This window comes from Brassica napus, chromosome A9, assembly GCF_020379485.1.
Source record: "Brassica napus cultivar Da-Ae chromosome A9, Da-Ae, whole genome shotgun sequence".
NCBI classification, from domain to species: Eukaryota; Viridiplantae; Streptophyta; class Magnoliopsida; order Brassicales; family Brassicaceae; genus Brassica; species Brassica napus.
Window position 1 is genome coordinate 23,817,902 of NC_063442.1, and position 20,116 is coordinate 23,838,017.

General features: G+C 37.1%; 5 protein-coding genes across 7 annotated transcripts; 4 read left to right on the forward strand and 1 right to left on the reverse strand.

Moving 5' to 3' along the window:
* Positions 1-358: 358 nt before the first annotated feature.
* On the forward strand, positions 359-2,336 carry BNAANNG02220D (protein yae1). The gene is made up of 5 exons (XM_013806726.3): positions 359-512; positions 590-649; positions 1,282-1,403; positions 1,489-1,610; positions 1,676-2,336. The coding sequence occupies exons 1-5, from the start codon at positions 497-499 to the stop codon at positions 1,965-1,967; spliced, it is 612 nt and encodes a 203-aa protein (XP_013662180.1). The 5' UTR covers positions 359-496; the 3' UTR covers positions 1,968-2,336.
* A 4,768-nt stretch (positions 2,337-7,104) lies between these two features.
* Positions 7,105-11,306, forward strand: BNAANNG02230D. Its single transcript, XM_013806724.3, has 7 exons — positions 7,105-7,529; positions 7,600-8,145; positions 8,210-8,565; positions 9,157-9,368; positions 9,676-9,932; positions 10,295-10,473; positions 10,829-11,306. Exons 1-7 carry the CDS (start codon positions 7,235-7,237, stop codon positions 10,913-10,915), a joined length of 1,932 nt encoding a protein of 643 aa, XP_013662178.1. The 5' UTR covers positions 7,105-7,234; the 3' UTR covers positions 10,916-11,306.
* A 1,272-nt stretch (positions 11,307-12,578) lies between these two features.
* Positions 12,579-14,953, forward strand: LOC106367039 (dihydrolipoyllysine-residue acetyltransferase component 5 of pyruvate dehydrogenase complex, chloroplastic). Its single transcript, XM_013806727.3, has 6 exons — positions 12,579-13,551; positions 13,851-14,042; positions 14,124-14,211; positions 14,287-14,357; positions 14,476-14,559; positions 14,646-14,953. Exons 1-6 carry the CDS (start codon positions 12,739-12,741, stop codon positions 14,748-14,750), a joined length of 1,353 nt encoding a protein of 450 aa, XP_013662181.1. The 5' UTR covers positions 12,579-12,738; the 3' UTR covers positions 14,751-14,953.
* Positions 14,954-15,571: 618 nt separating this feature from the next.
* On the forward strand, positions 15,572-17,282 carry LOC106367041 (5'-3' exonuclease). 2 transcript variants are annotated; one of them, XM_013806729.3, is made up of 5 exons: positions 15,572-16,001; positions 16,081-16,224; positions 16,328-16,562; positions 16,633-16,855; positions 16,944-17,282. In XM_013806729.3, exons 1-5 carry the CDS (start codon positions 15,645-15,647, stop codon positions 17,041-17,043), a joined length of 1,059 nt encoding a protein of 352 aa, XP_013662183.1. In that variant the 5' UTR covers positions 15,572-15,644; the 3' UTR covers positions 17,044-17,282. The 2 variants fall into 2 exon arrangements, with proteins under 2 accessions (XP_013662183.1, XP_022547173.1); XM_022691452.2 differs by having other exon boundaries at positions 15,762-16,001; positions 16,081-16,228.
* A 61-nt stretch (positions 17,283-17,343) lies between these two features.
* On the reverse strand, positions 17,344-19,375 carry LOC106367040 (protein SENSITIVE TO PROTON RHIZOTOXICITY 1). Of its 2 annotated transcripts, XM_022691451.2 has the most exons (3): positions 18,987-19,373; positions 18,511-18,884; positions 17,344-18,411 (listed from the first exon to the last, which is right to left on the reverse strand). In XM_022691451.2, exons 2-3 carry the CDS (start codon positions 18,862-18,864, stop codon positions 17,521-17,523), a joined length of 1,245 nt encoding a protein of 414 aa, XP_022547172.1. In that variant the 5' UTR covers positions 18,865-18,884; positions 18,987-19,373; the 3' UTR covers positions 17,344-17,520. The 2 variants fall into 2 exon arrangements, with proteins under 2 accessions (XP_022547172.1, XP_013662182.1); XM_013806728.3 differs by having other exon boundaries at positions 17,344-18,884; positions 18,987-19,375.
* Positions 19,376-20,116: the final 741 nt, after the last annotated feature.

The window sequence follows — 20,116 nt, forward strand, 5'->3', positions numbered from 1 at the left end:
ACTTATTATGATAACATAACAAACAACATCCCTAGGTTTCAGAACTTAAATAAATAATCGATTAAGTTTCAAAATTCTAAAACTTATAGTATAGCAATAATCAATGATTTATACACATTTTTAATATATAATAAATTTTATATGAAATTTATTTATTATGTATTCAAATCTTCTTTTTTAGGCAACATCTGTATCGTAATCTATATTTTTCATTCTGAATTGAAAAGTTTGGATGTTGAGATTGATTTTTACCTAATTGAAAATGGTAGATAATTAAATTATAAGCCCACAGTTTTTAAATCCAAATTAAATTAACCGAAAACAAAACTACTGGGTTTGAGCCTCATAGTCATCATAAGACATAGGCAAAACTGGGGTGGGGTGAGGGGTAGAAAAAAGTAAAGTGAAAAAGTCCTAAAATCTCTAAACTTAGTAGTGGCCGTCGAAGTCTCTCCGTACTCTGACGTCTTTTGGGTCAAACTTCGCTGTAGAACGGATGGAGCCGTCTGAAGGTTGTGATAAATAATAATAATACCATTTCTATGATTTTGAATAAAAGCTTTGTGTTTTGTTTGTTACGATTACACAGATGACAAGTCTAATTTTGCCAAAGAGCTTTACGGAGAAGGTTTGCAGCTTTCAAAACCTGGTGAGAATCTTACCTTCATATATATGTTAGATGCAATTGAAGTAGCTTGAGGTCTTTGTCTCTTGCTCTGTACCTGACAATGCTTTTTTTTTTTTGTGATCTTATGGCTAAAATATATGTTGTCATAGTTTAGTAAGATTTCAGTGTGGCCTCACTGAGAAACTGGATGATTCATATCCTCATGTTTGTTTTGATTTTGACGTGATCCTGTCACACACTTGATGAAGTCGGTGTCTTCTCAGTTCCTGCCATCTGTTCTAGTTTACACATGCACTTTTTGTTTGCTAATAATGTTCTCCTTGCAACCTATGCTCAGTTATAGGTATTGTTAATTATATTAGATTTTGTTTGCCAATGTTGTTCCTGCCATCCGGGTCTACGGATGAAGATGCTTTTGTGTTCCGAAAACTTCAAAATCATAGTGTGAACATGGATATGTTACTGTATTGTTGTGCTAGATATGCTCAGATGATCAAAGAGTGCATGTTTCTGAAACCCATCTGCTCATGAGTTCTTTGTTGTCTTGCTGTGTTCTTAGCTGGATCCTCTTTTCTTGGATTCTTATGTGAACTAAGTAGATTTCATGATATGATTAGAGCAGGCAGGCATTAACTTAATGTCCGTTCGTTTAGGTAATGATGATCACAATCTTGAGGGTTTAGACGGATCCTTCTTTGGAAGTTCAAATGATGAACCAAGTGAAGCTTACTCAATGAACAAGGAGGCGGAGAAGATACGTGAGAAATTTCACACGGTAATATTTTCTCTAAATTGAATTTGTTTTTGCCTTTATTTACTAAAGAAATGTGATTTGATTTTTTGCTGATTCGATGTCATAGGTTGGATACCGTGATGGGATTAGTGCTGGGCAAGAAGCTTCTGCGCAGGAAGGTTATAATGTTGGATACAGGGAATCAGTCCTGGCTGGCTACAAGTTTGGTATTGTTAGAGGTGTTTCCAGGTAATTAATAGATTAGCTTTTTTCCCGGCTATGAAGCATATCTAATACTTATTCTGTTTTTGAAGTGCGATAGCTTTCTTCCCAGATGAGCTCAGAGAAAAGCTGATCGATGAACAAGAAACTAAAGACAAGTTTCGTAAATTACACGATTCTGTGCATGCTCTCTCAACTGAAGCTGCAATGAAAGTGTTTTATGGCACTCTGACTACAAAGCAGGTGGATGACAAGAGTGGAGAAGAAGGGTCTGACTCTAGTCTTGCTTCTATTACTTCCACAACTGACTTGGCAAGCTATGTAAGTGAGCTAAGCTCTCTTCTTGACAAATCTCCTAAGATTGAAGTTAGATTGGACACATAGACCAAGAGAAGCATGGAGAAGAAGGCTTGACTTTTTGGTCCTGGTTCTGGTGCTGCAACCGACTTGGCGAGCTATGTTATGGAGCTAAGCTCTCTTCCTGACAAATAGGAAGCTTGCAATGCAAGATGGTGAGAATATAACTTCTTTGGTAGTTTGGATCGTCCCAATATTTAATGAACAAGAGTATATACCACTAAACAATAATATTATCCTTTTACGCATAGCATTCTTTCGGAAGAAACACTTTTTTTTTTCTGTCATCATCGGAAGAAACACTTTCCCGGAAGAAAGATTGTATTGCTATTGTGAAATCTTTACCAACAACTGATCATGTCATTTGAAAATCAAATAGATGCCCATCTTGTCCTAGTGATTTGTTCACCAAATAGAACCTTCCGATCTTCCTCAGTTGTAACCTCTTGTTGCAATAAACTGCATTCAGAGTGAAAGCATCTAAAGTCAATGAGGTCTCAGTACACAACTGTTTCACCAATATAATCCAGAAGCTTATTTTGTAGAAAAAAATCAGTAAAGAAGTGCTCAGCTTTCTGCTTTATCGATCTGCCTGAGAGGACACCGTTGAACCATCATGAGTGTGTTTTCTCGACTAGTATTATGTGTATCTAGAAGCTTAACAACATAGTGGAAAGTCTTATTATCCTCATCATGAGTGTGTATCATGTAACGGCGGAAACCTTAAAACTATTATATCAATTTAGAGTCATATTTTTTATCTGATGATAAAGTTGTCTTTTAAGTTTGAAATGGTCCAACAAAATAATATAAAAATATTTGGAACATCATAAATATATTTATTATAATTGTTTTTTAACGCTGATTTATTAGGACATTACATTTTATGAGAAAGATTACATAGGCGATTCTACAACCGACAATACTAACTGCCTTATGAAGATCTAGGTCTAACTGCATCATCTGAGCCGTCCTATGAAGATCCATCCCTGACCAGATCTACTTGCATCATGTTGAAGATTCCTCGTAAACCTTTCTTCTGTAGCCTGTTTTAATAAATCACTCTCTCCGGGACTTGAAACCTGGATTTTTTGTAATCTGCAAGAAATTCCATAGTTTGGGGTTCGAACCCAAGATCTGGGTGTAAAAGCCTTTAAACCTTAACCAATAGGCTACGGTGCTTCCACCGATTACTATTTTGGCCATCCGATTATATTGATTTGGGTTAACACTTAAACAACCGAAATCTCTTATATATTAATTGAGAAACATTTCAACATTTTTTTGTAGCCACGTGTCACCATGATAATAAAATTCAGAATTAATTCTTAGAAAAATAGATTGGTCCATCTTAACATATATTATACTTTTTAGTAAACTAACTATAAAATTGATTATTAGTGTACAAAAGTATATTCTCGCACTTTCCTTAAATAAAAGCTACAGAATTACCTAATATGATTAACATATATATGACAATTAATCATTATGAATAATTAATATTTGATAACAATTTTTGTATCTTACCTCTTTTTTAAAAAAAAATTTATATTATTAAAACTTATTAGACAATCACATTAACCATATACTAATAAAAATTAGTTTTTTTCTTATATGATATATTTTGAATTTTTTAAACGACTATAAATAACAAAAAATGTTAAATGTCTCACACTAAAATTTTGTGATCAATGGCTTAAATTGTTTTGTAATAACAAAATACAAATGATCATAAAATCGTATGAATATGAAGTCTCATTTAATAGACATTCATATTATATATCAGTATAGTTTAAAATTAAACTATATAACATATAACATCTAAAAATACATAAATATGTTAAAATCTCACATTAGAAATTTTGAAATTTTAATTATGAAATTTGCATTGAAAAAATCGCACATTAGAAATTTTGTGTTTATTATATGAGTATGAATTCTCAATAATAAATATTTATATTAAAATATACTATATATATGTCCATGTCATTGAAATTTAGTTATATGCCATATAAAATAAATATTTATTTACCAAAACAAATATTATAAATAAATGAGAGGTATTGTTTTGATTTATGTGATTACTCTAATTTAATTATATACATGATACTTAAATGATCACAAATAAATAATAATGTATAAAAATTATTTTTATATATAACATTCATCCCGCGCAATTGCGCGGGTCTTAACCTAGTTTACCATTTATTGTATTAACTCTTATATTCTTATGTAATTCATTCAAATTTTTGCTATGTTTTGTATGATCATGGCTGAGTGGTCTTCTTGTTAGATTTAATGGTTTTTTAGAGTATTGATGAACTTGTGATATATAGAATTGTTATGGTAATCATATTTCATCCTTCACCAGGATTAATCTTATTGCTTATTTGGAGTAATTGACTAGAAATCTGATCTTAGGATATTTGAGAAACATGAGAATGAAATCAACACTTGAACTGAATCTTGTTGTTCTAAGTTGTTAATCACAACGAAAATTGGTCTAGGACTTAGTAAACGTATCAAATTGGCACCTAATGTATTTCGAATAGCAACGAGAGTTGGACATCGATGATTTAGACATCTGATAGTAATCACAATGAGAATTGAATGGCTTACTTATGAATTCGAGTTCTAGGATTAATCTTAATAAAACCGTTAGCAATTATTTATTTGAGTTATGATTTACCTGTTTGATATCCTGGATCTAACAATTTTCCTATCTATTTAAAAACCAATTTATTTGTTTTTTATTTATTTATTGCTTTCATATTATTTTTGCCTAACTTAACCTATAAACTTACAATTTATTGTGTAATCCACATTCCATGTAGATTTGATCCATAAATATTGCAATCGATCTTTTATTTGAGAGAGTTGCTCTTAGAGTAATTTGAGCATTATCATCTTCTCCTGGTGGACATCATCAGCAAAAGACTATAAAAACGAAGGAAGATATGAAGAAGAGAAGTGTATGACCCTTGAATTTATAGCCGATATTACATATATATCGAGGAGATTATGGCAAAGGATAAATCGAATATATGAGAATAATATTATGTGGATATCATGGGTGAATCACAATTATCTCCGCGAAAAAGGAAGATTTGGAAGTTCAAAATATATTTTATCCTTACTCCGTAACAAGCAATGAACGAGCCCATTAAGGATTGGGGGACAACTATTGGACCCAAAATCTTACAAATCTCGTTAAAGCAAAGACATGGACAACGTTTGGCGCAAATCACATATGATTGGAGCTCGAAGAAAACAAAGTCAACAATAACCTTAAGATGACGACTTCAAGGTAGATCCAAACGAAGGTCGATCTTTGGTGATTAATCTTGAACTCGACTAGGACCAGAAGCCAAGTTTGCAGGATTGCAAAAACAAGTAACACCAAATGGGATATTTGCCAAACAAACTATAAGATTTGTTGCAACCACCAAGTCTCTAAGATTTCCGGGATCGCAACGTTAGGAAGAAGAGGAAATATCAGAAGCTATAAACAAGATGATGGATTATAAAAGGGATACAAGAGCAAGGAGACAAGACACACTGGAACACTCCTTGGCCTATTGACCTCGAGCTCTTCACTTACCCATTTGAATCTTGTCCTTACTTTGATTCCTAGTCTAAGTCTTGTTTAGACTACCATTTTCATACCTTGTAAACCATTCAACATCAATATATATAAAGTCTATTTTCATCAACTTGAGTTTGATTACATCGTTTTATTCTGAGGATATTGTTGCCACAAAATTCTTCTTCCCTAATCTATTACAAACATTACCAAATACCAAGTGTAGGTTTTAGGATCCACACGCATGATATAACTCATTAACCCCTTTGCGCTAGTTTGAAAATCCAGTAACCGCCAAATAACTGTTTCCGCTCATTCTCTTGGGATATTAGTACACATTTTGGCCCACTAACCTTTTCGCCAAAAATGCATATCAGTATGTCCATTCTCTGAACTAACTAATCTCAGATGACAAAACCAACCATCTTGAATCCGACCAGCATGTTCTAAACTGACAAGCCCAACTGTTATGTCTGAATCTGCAAATACTTGTTTGAATCTGACAATACTTGTATTAATCTGACCATCACTGTCAGGTCAACAAGCTCAACCGTCCTAACTGAATCGGATCATTGTTCAGCTGTCCGGTCCGAAAATGACCACACTTGTCTGAATCCCACAATTGTTGTCCGAAAATTTCACATTATCTGAATAACTTTCCAAACTCTTATGAAATTCACAAACTGATCTGAGTGTAAAACCAACTGGCCGAGCTTATCTAGCTCCAAGCAGTACATTCCTACTCAGAATCATTTTTCATCTAGTGCATCCAAACTTGGCCAAATATTTCTCATTATCGTCCAACACTGACTAGGTTGTTCGAACTGTCAAAGCCAAACCGTCTTTGGACTGTTCACTACGGAACGTGCACGCTTCACTCTAATGAAATTTGAGGGTTGGCTTTGGAAAGTAGCACTAGTGGCATCAACTATGAGGAGTTGACAACAACAAAAGTGTTTTGAGTTATGGTGTTCGGAATCGGTAGATCCACGGTTTGCTTAGACGTGTACTTTTTTGTCGATTTTTATTTTGTATGTTGCGTAGTTTTATTTTGGTTTTATTATAGCCGAGTCTTTTTGTACATTTTCGTTTATTACTATTTATTTTGTTTAAACTGCGGTACAAGTAGACAATTTTATCAAGAAAATGATTCAAAATTGCTGGATGGACCCAAAATCTATAAAGCCAAAAAGCCCAAAATAGAGAATATCGACAAATGAACGGGTCGGACCAGATCTAGGGGCTTGATTCCCCGCATACAGATCTAAGTCGCCGGAAGTGCGTCGAATCACGCGCAATCATCTGTAAGACCATTTCCAATGTATTTTGCTATTTTCACCTCTAAAATAGGGGAATTCTATAATAGAGGTGAGATATGCTCCAATGTATTCCCTTAAAATAGCAATCTCTAAAATATGGAATGCTATTTCTTCCTTTATAAATAGAGGAAAAAATAGAGATCTCTAATTATAGAATAGAGGAAGAAATAGAGGTGGCTTGGAGCAATTTCACCTCTAAATACTATTATAGAAGTGAAAATAGCAATGGGTCGGAGATGCTCTAACCTAGCTATGTTTCTCCTCTCTCTCTCTCTCTCTCTCACTTATTAATGATGTAAATCGATCTTTATTCGTCCGTGAAGTTAAGTCAACCTGCTTCATTCACACTTGAAATCTCCTTCTCAACAACCTTCTCTGTCGACAATGCTAGTATGGCTCAATATAGACAATCGGGAACCGAGAGATTCAACGGTCGCGTCGGCGGCAGTTACCCTCACAACGGCGCATCTTCTTCTGAGCATATAGCGATCGGGATCCGGAACGGCGTGGGAGGAGCGACTCAGCACGGGAAGACTAATCGGTGGAGGCGATCCGTAGTACGACCAGAGAGGATTCGTCGCCTTGGAATCGGCTCTGTAGTCTTTGTCATCTGCCTTGTGCTCGTTCTCACTGTTCTAGCCTACTATTACATCTCTGGCTTTACTAACAGTGGCTACGATGATAAAGGTTCGTTCGATTCCTTCCCTTGCTATCTCTTAAGATTGTTTCTTATCTTTTGTTTGTCTGTCTGGATTAGATTCTTACGACGGTGATTTTCTGGCGAATGTGACGAGAATTGACCCTGAGAAGGTGCTTGAGTTTGGTCAGGGGTCAGTGGTTCATGGACGAGACTCGAGATATTGGGATAAGGATGACAGACGACGGGATGATGACTATAATGAAGATGGAGTAGAGCATCTATCTGAAGATAAACATGTTGTTGCTCAAGTGAAGGGGAATGTGGGTTTCTACAATGAAGCTGGACGGAACGAATTAAACAAGTATGAAGCCGAGTATCAAGCTTCCCTTGTTAACGGTGGTGGTGGTGGCGATCACGAGGCTCTCGATGTGGACCCTAATGACGATGATGCCATTGATTCTCAAGGGGATGAATACGTTGATGACACTGAAGATACGCATAAAGAGAAGAAGCCCACCGAGGTTCTGAGCAAGGAGCATACTGAGGAAAAGGATTCTTCGAAAAGGCCACTTGAGGATTCTTCTCTTGTTAGTACGGGTGCTAAGTCCGGGAAAAAATCACGATCTGATACAAAAAGAAGAGGTCGAGGCCGCAGATCTTCAGGTGATAACTTCGTAATCAGCTTCCTTTGAGAACTTCTGCTCATCATCATTCTTTAATCTTTCAGGTGCATCTTGTGAGATGAAGCTGTTGAATTCTAGTCAACCAATAGTGGAGCCCTTGAATACTCGAAAATCTGCTAGGTTCTCCTTACAGTACATAGATAATGAAGATAAACCCGATGGGGAAGAGCAGTGGGAGCCTAGGTTTGCAGGTCATCAGAGTTTACAGGAGCGGGAAGCTTCCTTTTTCGTTCAAGACAAGCAAATTCATTGTGGTTTTGTCAAAGCTCCCAAAGGATCTCCAACCACTGGGTTTGACTTGACAGAAGATGATACTAATTATATCAGTAGATGCCACATTGCTGTTATCTCATGCATCTTTGGCAATTCTGATCGCTTGAGGCCTCCTGCCAATAAAATGGTATTATTCCCTCCATCGTTGTTGATGTATCTTTATGTTGTTTGGCCTTCTGATTTTCTGCGTCTAAAATTTGTTTCTGTGACCAGTGAGTTTTGTATCATAATAGGAGTCTACCGCGCATACATTGAGCCTAAGTTTTAGTGGCACATACATAGTCCCTAGCAGAGACTTGCGAGCCGAGTTATCTTAGAGAGTTCAAGTGACACGTGTTAAATTGTAGGTGCAGTTTAACTAACTGTTGTAGACTAATGGGTGGAAATAGATGAAAATGAGCAGTTTTGAGCTAGGTACACTAATAGTGAGTTATAATGAATGCTTAAATAGCTGGCATCATAAAGTTGGTTCTGTGAGTGTTTTCATCAGCCATGGACACCCATCTGTTAAGATCTCTTCTCATGGCCTTATAAAGGTTTACCAGGACCTGGGAGTAGCTCCTCTAGCAAAACTATCTTGCTTCAAGGAGCAACCTCATGTTTCCTCGAGAATCTCAGAAAACACATTTGCTCTGTTGTGTTCCTTATTTCCTTTTGCTTTATTGGTTATGGTATTTTATTACTTGTGCTAACCTGAATTTTTTTTCTATTCACTTAGATAAGTCGGTTGTCAAGAAAAAATGTCTGCTTCATTGTGTTCGTGGACGAGATTACCATGCAAACACTTTCTGCAGAAGGCAATGCTCCAGACCGAGCAGGATTCATTGGTTTGTGGAAGTTGGTTGTTGTGAAGAATCTTCCTTACGCAGATATGCGGAGGGTAGGAAAAATACCAAAACTGTTGCCACACCGACTTTTTCCATCAGCAAGGTAAGTCTTATGTCATAACGATAACTCTCATTTTTGATGGGTCTGACTAGCACATATCTTTCCAGCAGTTGCAGTTAGAAAACAGATAAGTGTTCCATGGTTGAGTAGGTTTAAGGAAAAATACCTGAAAGAACATGAGTTATAATTTGTAAAGCATATGCATAATTGTCATTCTGAGCCACAAAGACAAAAGCCATGTTTGGAATACGCATACATCTGGTTGCATATCCAATGCCGACCAAGTTCTCAAGTCAGACCAAATCTATATTAGTACACAAAGAAACTCAACTGCTGTTTATTCTTCCAGGTACTCAATCTGGTTAGACAGCAAGTTGCGACTTCAGTTGGATCCTCTACTCATTCTGGAGTACTTCCTATGGCGTAAAGGTCACGAGTATGCTATATCCAATCACTATGACCGCCATTGTTTATGGGAAGAGGTTGCACAAAACAAGAAGCTGAACAAGTACAATCATACTGTTATAGATCAACAGTTTGAGTTTTACAAGGCTGACGGGCTGACCAGATTCAATGCTTCAGATCCGTTTAAGCTTCTTCCTAGCAGTAAGATTTTGTTGGATAACTGATATAAACCGAAAATTTCAACCCTTTTTTTTTCTGCGGGGAGCGTTTTGCATTAGTTAGTGGCCATAACTGGGTTGCTCATTAGATGCACACTGAGTTTTTAATTTCCTTATCAAGTATTATTGTTTATGATCAAGTCGAGGATTTAGATATTCGCATGCGCAACTATGCTAATAGTTTTTGCAGCCATCCATTACTTCAACATTTAGGTTATATGCTCTTTGTTGGTCAAACCCTTATTGCCACCATGCAAGGGTCAATCAATACCTGGCATTGGTCATATGTACAAAACATTTTTGCGTTTTGCTTACTTACAATCCTCTTGTGTATCTTGGTCGCAGATGTTCCAGAGGGGTCTTTCATTGTACGTGCACATACTCCCATGTCGAACCTATTCTCGTGTCTTTGGTACAACGAAGTGGAACGCTTCACTCCTCGTGACCAGCTGAGTTTTGCCTATACTTACCAGAAACTAAGAAGGATGAATCCTGACAAACCATTTAATCTTCACATGTTCAAGGTAAAGAAAGATATTAATAACAATAAGCTGTTTGATGCTCGTCTAAAGCAGTGGGTTGCCTTGCCTCCATTTGTAAGCTGGGTTTAGGGTTGTTTAGTCGAAAGTGCTTTTGACACGAGGTTGAGTAAAGTCCTATAAACTAGTAGTATCAGAGCCAAACCCCAAATGCAGTGAGTGGCTTGTCTAGTCGTGGAACCCATAGGGTAGTATGTAGTGGTCTCATATTTTATGGATGTCTTTTTGTTACAACGATTGAATTGTGGATTAGATTTCATACCGTAGTCTGCGTAGCAAAGAGTATCTAGAACTAAATTTCTAAGTTTCATATGTTTTGTTTCCTCGTCTGAATTTTCAGGACTGCGAGAGAAGAAAGATTGCAAAGTTGTTCCGACACAGATCAGAGGAGAAGCGAAACCTTATACAAGCAGCACTACAACAATAAACGACCTGAACATCTTTTTTTTTCTAAAATCTGTCCTGTATATTACTTGTTGGTTTCTCTACTTCCATATTACACAGTGTCACTTGGAGAAAAGCCACGTTTCTTTGCTCCTGGGGACTTCAAAACTTATTTACGTTGGATCGAGTATGTTGCTTGGAGGCGAGAGCCAGATGAGGTATACGAAAACAATGTGAGGTGATTTGTAGTGTAGCGCGACGTTTTAAGAGTTGAAACTTTGAAAGAAGAAGAAGAAGAAGAAAAGCTTTGATTAGATTCGATTTCATGAGAAGAGGGTCCTCGATTTTTATTCAATTCATTGCTTTGTTTTTTGTCTGTATCACTATCATGCAACCAATTTATCCCCTTAAAAAAATATAATACATTGATTATATTTTACTATTTTGAAACAAACAAAAAAACACAACCACAATCACCAATATAGAAGAGATTTAAACAATGATTAGCAAAATATCTTGTGAATGACTAACAAACCAAACATAACAACACGTACATTCTAATTTAAGTTGTGAATGAGGTTAATTGATAAGATAGGCAATGTCACAGAGTGAAACTAAGGATTACCCTTTTTATCATTCATAATATTTTCATGCTTTTCTCGGGGGGTTTGGAAAAATCTAGAATCAATACAATTTTTATAATCCTTATTCACAAAAAGAAAAAAACGTGAAATGACTAGTACAAAAAAAAATCAAGAAAAGGAATCCACGTCATGTTTTGATAATGAGTTTCCACTTACTCATATGAAATTGGTCCAAATAAGATCTTCTTTCAACTCTTGAATAACCTCCTTCAAGCTTTCAACATCCAGTTTCAAATTTTAAATTATTTTCTCAATGTTCTCAAGGTATGTAATTTATCATACATATCTTTCAACAGTGACTCTTCTACTCACTTAAACAAATGTTCATATCAAAAAACAATGATGTTGTTAATTTTATCTTCACATCCAAAAATGGTGTAGAAAATCATCAAATCAAACTTATATCTCTTTTAGTTTCACGCTGCTAAAGTGAAGTTTAAGAATATTCCGTTGATAGGAATATAGACACATCATTACTACAAATATACTTTGAAGAAAAACTTTACTTTCTAAATTGTGTTTTCTAAACAAAATGAACATATTCCTAACTATAAAGTTAATAAAATCGATTTGAAAAGAAGAAATTTTTGGTTTTGAAAAAATGGGGAAAAATATATAAAAAGATAAGATGAAATTGATATTGGGTTAGGATAAAGATTACGATTTGAGTATTTAATTTAAAAGATTATAATTTTGAAATGACGTTGTCTTATTCAGTGTAAACAGTACATGACCTATAGACAATAATACATGGTGACTAAAATTAAATTTTAAATAGCTTAGTCAACGAAGAGTTTGCTGTTTTTTTAGATAAATTAAGATTATGTGAAAAAGCGATTTGAGTTTAGTATTTAACAGTCTATTTTTCTATCTATTAGTAATTTTTACCAAACAAAAATAGCTTAGAAAATTCTTTATTTCATTGGCTTTCTAACATTTTTGATATATAGAATTCAGAGAAAAACTATACACAATTAAAATAGTTAAATTAATGTATAATTAAAATAGTAAAAAAAAAAAAAGGAACAAAATGGGCCTCAGAAGAAGCCCAATAGACACCAAAAAGGGGGCGTGAGAAATAAAGAAAAGAGTAGAGGTGAGAGTGGTTGTCACCGGTGACAACTAATTCGATAATTCCGAGGAACGGTCCATCCATCCATCGCTTCCCCTTAAATCCCATCGCTACTCTCTACACTGTGGCATTGTGATTCACGAATTCAACATGTCTGGTCTTCTCAACACGTCGTTCCTTCCTTCCTCCACTTGCAGAACCCGATCCTGCTCCTCCTCCGCTCCTCATTTCCGCGTTAACAAGCCACGAGTCGTCACCGTCCGGGCGAAGATCCGAGAGATCTTCATGCCTGCTCTCAGCTCCACCATGACCGAAGGCAAAATCGTGTCCTGGGTCAAATCCGAAGGCGACAAGCTCAGCAAAGGGGAGAGTGTTGTGGTCGTCGAATCCGACAAGGCCGATATGGACGTGGAGACTTTCTACGACGGTTATCTCGCCGCAATCATGGTCGAGGAAGGCGGTGTGGCTCCCGTTGGATCCGCCATTGCTTTGTTAGCTGAGACTGAGGAAGAAATCGCGGACGCTAGGGCTAAAGCTTCCGTTGGTGGTGGAGGCACTTCCCAAGCACCTCCGGTTGTTGAAGACACGGTTTCTTCGGTTCCTCCCCCGAAGGCTGTGTCTTCTGCTTCTGCGTCTGCGTCGGCAGTGCATCCGGCGTCTGAAGGAGGGAAGAGAGTGGTGGCTTCTCCTTATGCGAAGAAGCTAGCCAAGGAGTTGAAAGTGGAGTTGGCTGCTTTAGTTGGAAGTGGGCCTATGGGAAGGATTGTTGCTAAAGATGTTGAAGCCGCTGTTGCTGCTGCTCCTCCTGTTCAAAAGGAGCCTAGTGTTGAGCTCGGCTCCGTGGTTCCATTCACCACAATGCAAGCCGCCGTGAGCCGGAACATGGCTGAGAGCTTGTCGGTTCCCACTTTTAGAGTCGGTTACACAATCAACACCGATGCTCTTGATGCTCTCTACAAGAAGGTGATTTCATTTTCTTAAAAAAATTGATTGAAAATTTGGATCTTTTATTTATTCTGATTGCAAACATTTAGAAAACTAATTGGTCAAAAAGGTTTTTGAACTTTCGGATGAATAGTATAATTGGAGCTTAAGGGTTAGAGTCCAATGTCATAGGAGGCGGTTTTCACTGATCTGCAATGAGAGATAGATAGATAGTTAAAAGTGTATATGATATGCATGAGAGAAGCATATTACGACTGGTTCCAACCTGCAAGTGTTATTGATCTTTTTTTTTTTTTGCGCTTGGTTGGCTTGTGTAGATTAAGTCTAAAGGTGTGACAATGACGGCACTACTAGCAAAGGCAACTGCACTTGCACTCGCAAAACATCCAGTTGTAAACTCTTCCTGCAGAGATGGTAATAGTTTTGTGTATAACAGTAGTATCAACATTGCTGTTGCTGTTGCTATTGATGGTGGTTTGATCACTCCTGTTCTTCAGAACGCCGACAAGGTGCGCTCTTTTCAACAGTTTTGAGTTTACTCTGTCTTTGAAACGGTATCAACGGATTGTTCTAACTCATTTTGTAAACAGGTTGACATTTATTCATTGTCTAGAAAATGGAAAGAATTGGTTGATAAGGCCCGAGCCAAGCAGCTGCAGCCTCAGGAGTACAACACTGGTAATACTGATAGTTTGATCAAATGTAAAGACATCGTTTGAGCCTTGTTTCTTATTCCTTCTGGGTAATTTTCAGGTACTTTCACTCTCTCTAACCTCGGAATGTTCGGTGTTGATCGGTTTGATGCAATTCTTCCCCCTGGAACTGTAAGTGTTTTCCCTTTTATGTACAAATTCAGATTCTGTCAAACTACTGAGTCTAGTTCTTTGGCCTAGAAAGGGTTAAACAGTTCATTAACTTTCTCTTCTTCTGTGATCAATGAAGGGAGCGATTATGGCTGTAGGAGCATCACAACCTACAGTGGTTGCTACTAAAGACGGCCGCATCGGCATGAAAAACCAGATGCAGGTAACTCTTGTTCTAGAAATTGTTCCTCTTCTCTTTTTGTCTTCATGGAACTTGTTAATGATGACTGTTCACTTACAAATCCACAGGTGAATGTGACGGCAGATCATCGTGTTATCTATGGTGCTGATCTCGCACAGTTCTTGCAAACATTGGCCAGCATTATTGAGGACCCAAAGGACCTTACTTTCTAGGCCTAATTACTGCCTTTTTTTTTTTTTGCAACCCAATCTTCTCTGCTTTTGATTCCATGGGAGCTTTGTATTTCTGCCGTAATCAGTTTCGTTGATAGAATCGACTTCTTTTTCTAAGAGTAATGTTGGAACATACTCATTTGTTTGTTTGAGATATCTCCTGCAACATTTGGCACATTGAAAGGCCTTCTCATATGATTTCATTGCAGAATTTTCATACAAATATCCATAGTTTATTTCCATACAAATATACAGGTTTAAAATAGCTAAACGATACTTAAAATATTTAAAATACCTATTGATTTTCTATCCAAATATTTAAGTTGAAATAATTTTTATGTTAAGCGTAAGTACTTTGACATTCATTATTCAAATTTATATGTTATATATTATTTTTATTTTTAGATTTTGAAAGATTAAAAGTGTATATAACCTTTAATTTTTGAAGAAAAAAATAAATAGGTTATCCAAACCCAAACCGAAACCCGTAAAGATCCGAGAACTGAACTAAATGGTTCTCGAATGCCACCTCTAATCAAATGTAAAAACTGTTATTGATAACAAAATGTATATTGTTTATAACTTTTAAGTGAAATATATATTTTTTAAAATCATCTTGCTTAGGGTGCGGGTAATCATCTGGTGCTTATACTAATATTCTACCAATCAAGGAATTATGAGTTTCGGCCAAACTTTTTGTAATTAGAAAAAAAATGTTGATTATTGAGATACGTATGTTGTAATAACGTTGTAAGTTTTTCATCTGAAAAGCCCACTTAAGGCCCATAACCTTCCTGAGTTAGAAAAAGAAAAGAAGGACAAATGAAAGCGAAAACGTCTGTGGATAATTAACAAATTGAGTGTAAAACCCTTCTCTCTCTCTCAAGGTTGAAGATGATGACAACAGTAGGATTTGCTCAATCGAATTCTTTTCTTCTATTCTTGAGAAGTCAATCCATCGAAAAGAATAAAGCTTCGCGAGCAAAATGGGTCACTTCTTCTTCTTCTTCTTCACATCTTCGCGCATCTTCAGTATCGCCCTCTTCCACTGAGGCATTTCATCGAACAGATTATGGGCAAGCTATTGCCAATGATGGTATGAATGAAGAAAGCAGGAAGAAAAAGAAAAGGGTCTTCTTCTTAGACGTTAGTCCACTCTGCTACGAAGGAAACAAGCCAAGTTCACAAGCTTTTGGTCACTGGCTTTCACTCTTCTTCTCTCAAGTCAGCCTCACCGATCCCGTCATAGCTGTAAAACACTCTCCTCTCTGCACAAAGTCTTTTCATTTCTGCAATCTATGAAAGCGTCTGAAAGATGTTTCCTTTGTAGGTTCTTGATGGAGAAGAAGGTAACAAGCTACGCCGAGAGTTACTGCCTTCATATAAAGCGCATAGGAAATCACCAAATCCTGGGAAATACTCCAAAAGGCCACACCAATTCGTTGAAGAAGTTCTTAGAAAATGCAATGTGCCAGTGGGTAAAACTATGCTTCTACTCAGTTGTAGTGTTGGTGTTTGAACTTAAGCCATAGAATTTTGAATAAATGATCTGACTTGAAGCTGGTTTGATGGACAAGGTTGTTAGAATACAAGGGCATGAAGCAGACGATGTGGTGGCTACACTTATGGAACAAGCCGTGCAAAGAGGGCACCGCGCCGTTATTGCATCGCCTGACAAAGACTTTAAGCAGCTGATCTCAGAAAATGTTCAGATTGTCATTCCATTGGCTGATCTCAGAAGATGGTCTTTCTATACACTGAAACACTACCATGCCCAGTATAACTGTGATCCACAGTCTGATTTGAGCTTTCGTAAGTGTACATTGCTTTGTTATGTATATTAAAGCCAACTAAATTTGGCTATAATGGATTTTGGTGATAGGATGTATAATGGGTGATGAGGTCGATGGAGTTCCGGGGATTCAGCACGTTGTCCCGGCGTTTGGAAGAAAAACAGCGATGAAACTTGTGAGGAAACATGGTTCTCTGGAGAGTTTACTAAGCGCTGCAGCTGTAAGAACTGTGGGGAGACCTTATGCTCAAGAAGCCCTTACCAAATATGCAGATTACTTGAGAAGAAACTATCAAGTTCTTGCCTTGAAAAGGTTCCTTTCTTTCTCACTTTCATTTTGATTATTAATGCATGCATCTCCTGTTGGATATTCTGTAATCATTCCTTGTTTTTTATCCCAGAGATGTGAAGGTACAGATTGAAGAGCAATGGCTGGTGGAGAGAGATACAAGCAATGACTCAGAAGTACTGTCAAGTTTCTTCTCAACCTTGCATGGATGATACTAAGAAACCTCAAGCAAACCAACACATCTTGGTGCTAACCATTCAATGGATATCTACTCAAGAAGTGATGTTAGCTTCTGCTAGCGGCTAATCTTTTAGTTAATTCGCAAGTTCACAGTGTAGTTGCATACTGGATTTGGTTTTATACTTCCTTCCATATATGTGGTGAATCTATATATCGAATTAGTTGGTATTATAACATGAAGATAAAGGAGAGGTCAATTCATTGCCTAAAATTGTTGCTAACAATTAACATGCAATAGTTGGTTCCACCAATGTGAGAGCCATAAAAGGTAATAACAAAAAGAATCTAACTTTTTTACATTAGCAACAGATTTTAGGAAAAGCGAATACACTTTTGCTACCTGATATTATTCTAGAAAATAACAAAACTAACGGCACAAAGGAGCTGCCTAAGGCTAAAAAAAACTAGAACATCTAACAAAATAGCTTAATCATATATTGAAAATGCCTTTAGAGACTAGTATCCGAAACAGAGCCAACACCACCATTGATGGGCGAGCAACCACATGCACTTGAAATAAGCATTTGAAATGAATCATCAAATATAGATCGAGGAAACCCTCCAAAGTTGCATGTATCAAAGCTCAGCGGTGAGAAAGACTCCTCGAAGCTTATCTTCCCATCCATGAAACAAGGCTGTGAGGTTTCTTGATTAGCATTTGCTGCAGAACCAAGACTGAAACTAACCATTGCTGCGTTGTTGTTATTGTTCCCGCAACCAGAGCTCCCTCTCTGAGAAGATGCAGCAGCCGAAGGTTTTGTGTCTTCAAGTGGGATCGCAGGAGTGTGTCCCTGGAACAGAGCAATGTGACCGAACAGCTTGTCTTTGCGTGAGAATGTGGTACCACAGGAACAGAGCCACTTGTTTTGACCGCAGTGCTTCTCGTGGGTTTTGAGATCGGCAATGACAGAGAATTTCTTGGTATGGCAGCGGCTGCAAGTGAAGCTTTTGTCGCAGTGGGTGCGTTTATAATGGTTCTTCACGCACAGAATGGTCTTCAAAGGCTGGAACCTTTTGTGATCCTTGTTGCGTTTGCAGCCGGGGAATGGGCAAGAGTACCTTTTGATCAGCATCGGCTCATCAGACACGGGTAGGGTTTCTTTGGTCGGGGGCTTGGCCAGAGCGGCGGGAGTTTTGTACTGGTCACCGTGCCCTCTCATGTGCATCCTCAGGTTGGCGTCTCTCTTGAAACCCTTGCCACATATAGTGCAGAAGTTGGTATGGGGTGCGAGGATCTCCTCTTTCTCAAGCTGCTTAATCTCGTAGGAACCGGGAGGAAGGTTCTCTCCTTCCTCGGCATCATCTTCGAGCTCTTGGGAGGCGCCACCGTTGTTAAGGGTCTGTGAAGCAAGGTTATTAGCCTCCCTTGGAAAAGGGAACAAGGCTGAACCTGGGGCTGTAGTAGACAACATATTAACAGATGGAAGAAGACTACCTGCAGTTGAAATCAGCTGTATGATTATGGAAGTAAGATCAGCGGTTATGAGTTGCTGCTGCTCGTCTTGAAGCTGCCCGTTTCGGCTAAGGATGAGGTGAACAAGACCCTGCAGTTCGTGAATCTTCTGTTCCATAAAAGACAGGTTGCACAGCATGGTCCTCGGATCCCACGCTTGAGCCTTGACGCCTTGCACACTAGCTTGACCACCGTTGTTGTTGTTGTTGTCTTTGCCCGAAGAAGAAGCTTTGAAAACATGCAAATTAGGCTCCTCCTTCTCCTCCATAGCCATCTCGTAATCCAAGATGGAAGCACTTCCCCAATTGTTCTGACACAGATCATCCTCTCCTGTTTCCATGTTCTTTGTCTACGTTACACCTTCAAAAACCCATCAGATAAGATGATCATCACATCAATTTTAATTTAAAAAAAAAACAAACTTGGAATTGAAAAGTTTAATAGATAGAACAAATCTCAAACTTTTTTGTCTCCCAAAAGTATCTTTCTCACACCACTCTAGAGATCTACAAATCGATCGATGATAACAAGCAGAAGAATCAAATCATCACTCGCCCACAATAAAATTCACTCCATGACAGTAGCCTTTAAATGGTTCTTCGGGACCTCCAGTGGCCGCTTTAAAGGATTAGGAGAGAAGGAGAGCTTGAGCGAAGGGACTCTCCTCTCCACTTTTCCGATTTTCAAGTCAACGAAATTATCTCAGCCGTTCAAATGTATTTTGATCGGCCATCCACCAGATCTGACGACTCTCAGGCGCTTTGTCGCATCAAACACAGTAACGCTACAGAAGAGCCGTTGATTTATGGAAACTATAGATGACGATACGATAGAGAAGGGGGTAACTAGCGTGGGTCCACACCACAATTCTTATGTCACGACTTTTCAATATGTTTTTCTCAGTCCGGTGAACTATCTATCCATGCAAACTAGTGTTGTTTTGTGTATTAAAATGAAACATTCCGATGAATCAATCACTCAACTCCATTCTTATAAACCCACCTCAATTTTTCACACAAATGAATGTGAGTTTTCAATCAGCATCTCCATATATCTATTTCATTTCAAAATAATAACTAATAAAAATAAGAGAAAAAGATTAAAATAGCACTAAACCAAGTTTATGTTCCCAAAATAGCACTCAAAGCTCAAAATCACAAAAATAGGTTTCATTAAAGAGGTAAATATACATTTATACCCCTTTGGTTAATTAATCCAAACCTTAGGGTTTAGAGTTAAGTGGTGGGGTTTTGGAATTAGGGTTTAAAATTTTATAAAAAAAAATACTAAAATAAAAAATAAAAATTTTAAAAACAGTTTCAAAAAGAATTTTTAAATATAAAAAGAAAATTTGAAAAAAAAAATTAAAAAAAAAAAATTCGAAAAAAAAATTATAAAAATTTCGAATCTGAAAACATATAATCTGAAATTATAAAAAAAAAATTCATTTTTTATTTTATTTATTTTTATTTTATTTTATTTATTTTTGTTTGTTTATTTAATTTTAAACCAAGGGTATTAGGGATATTTTACCCTTTAATGAATGTCATTTTTGTGACTTTCTCCTTCAAGTGCTATTTTTGAGACATAAA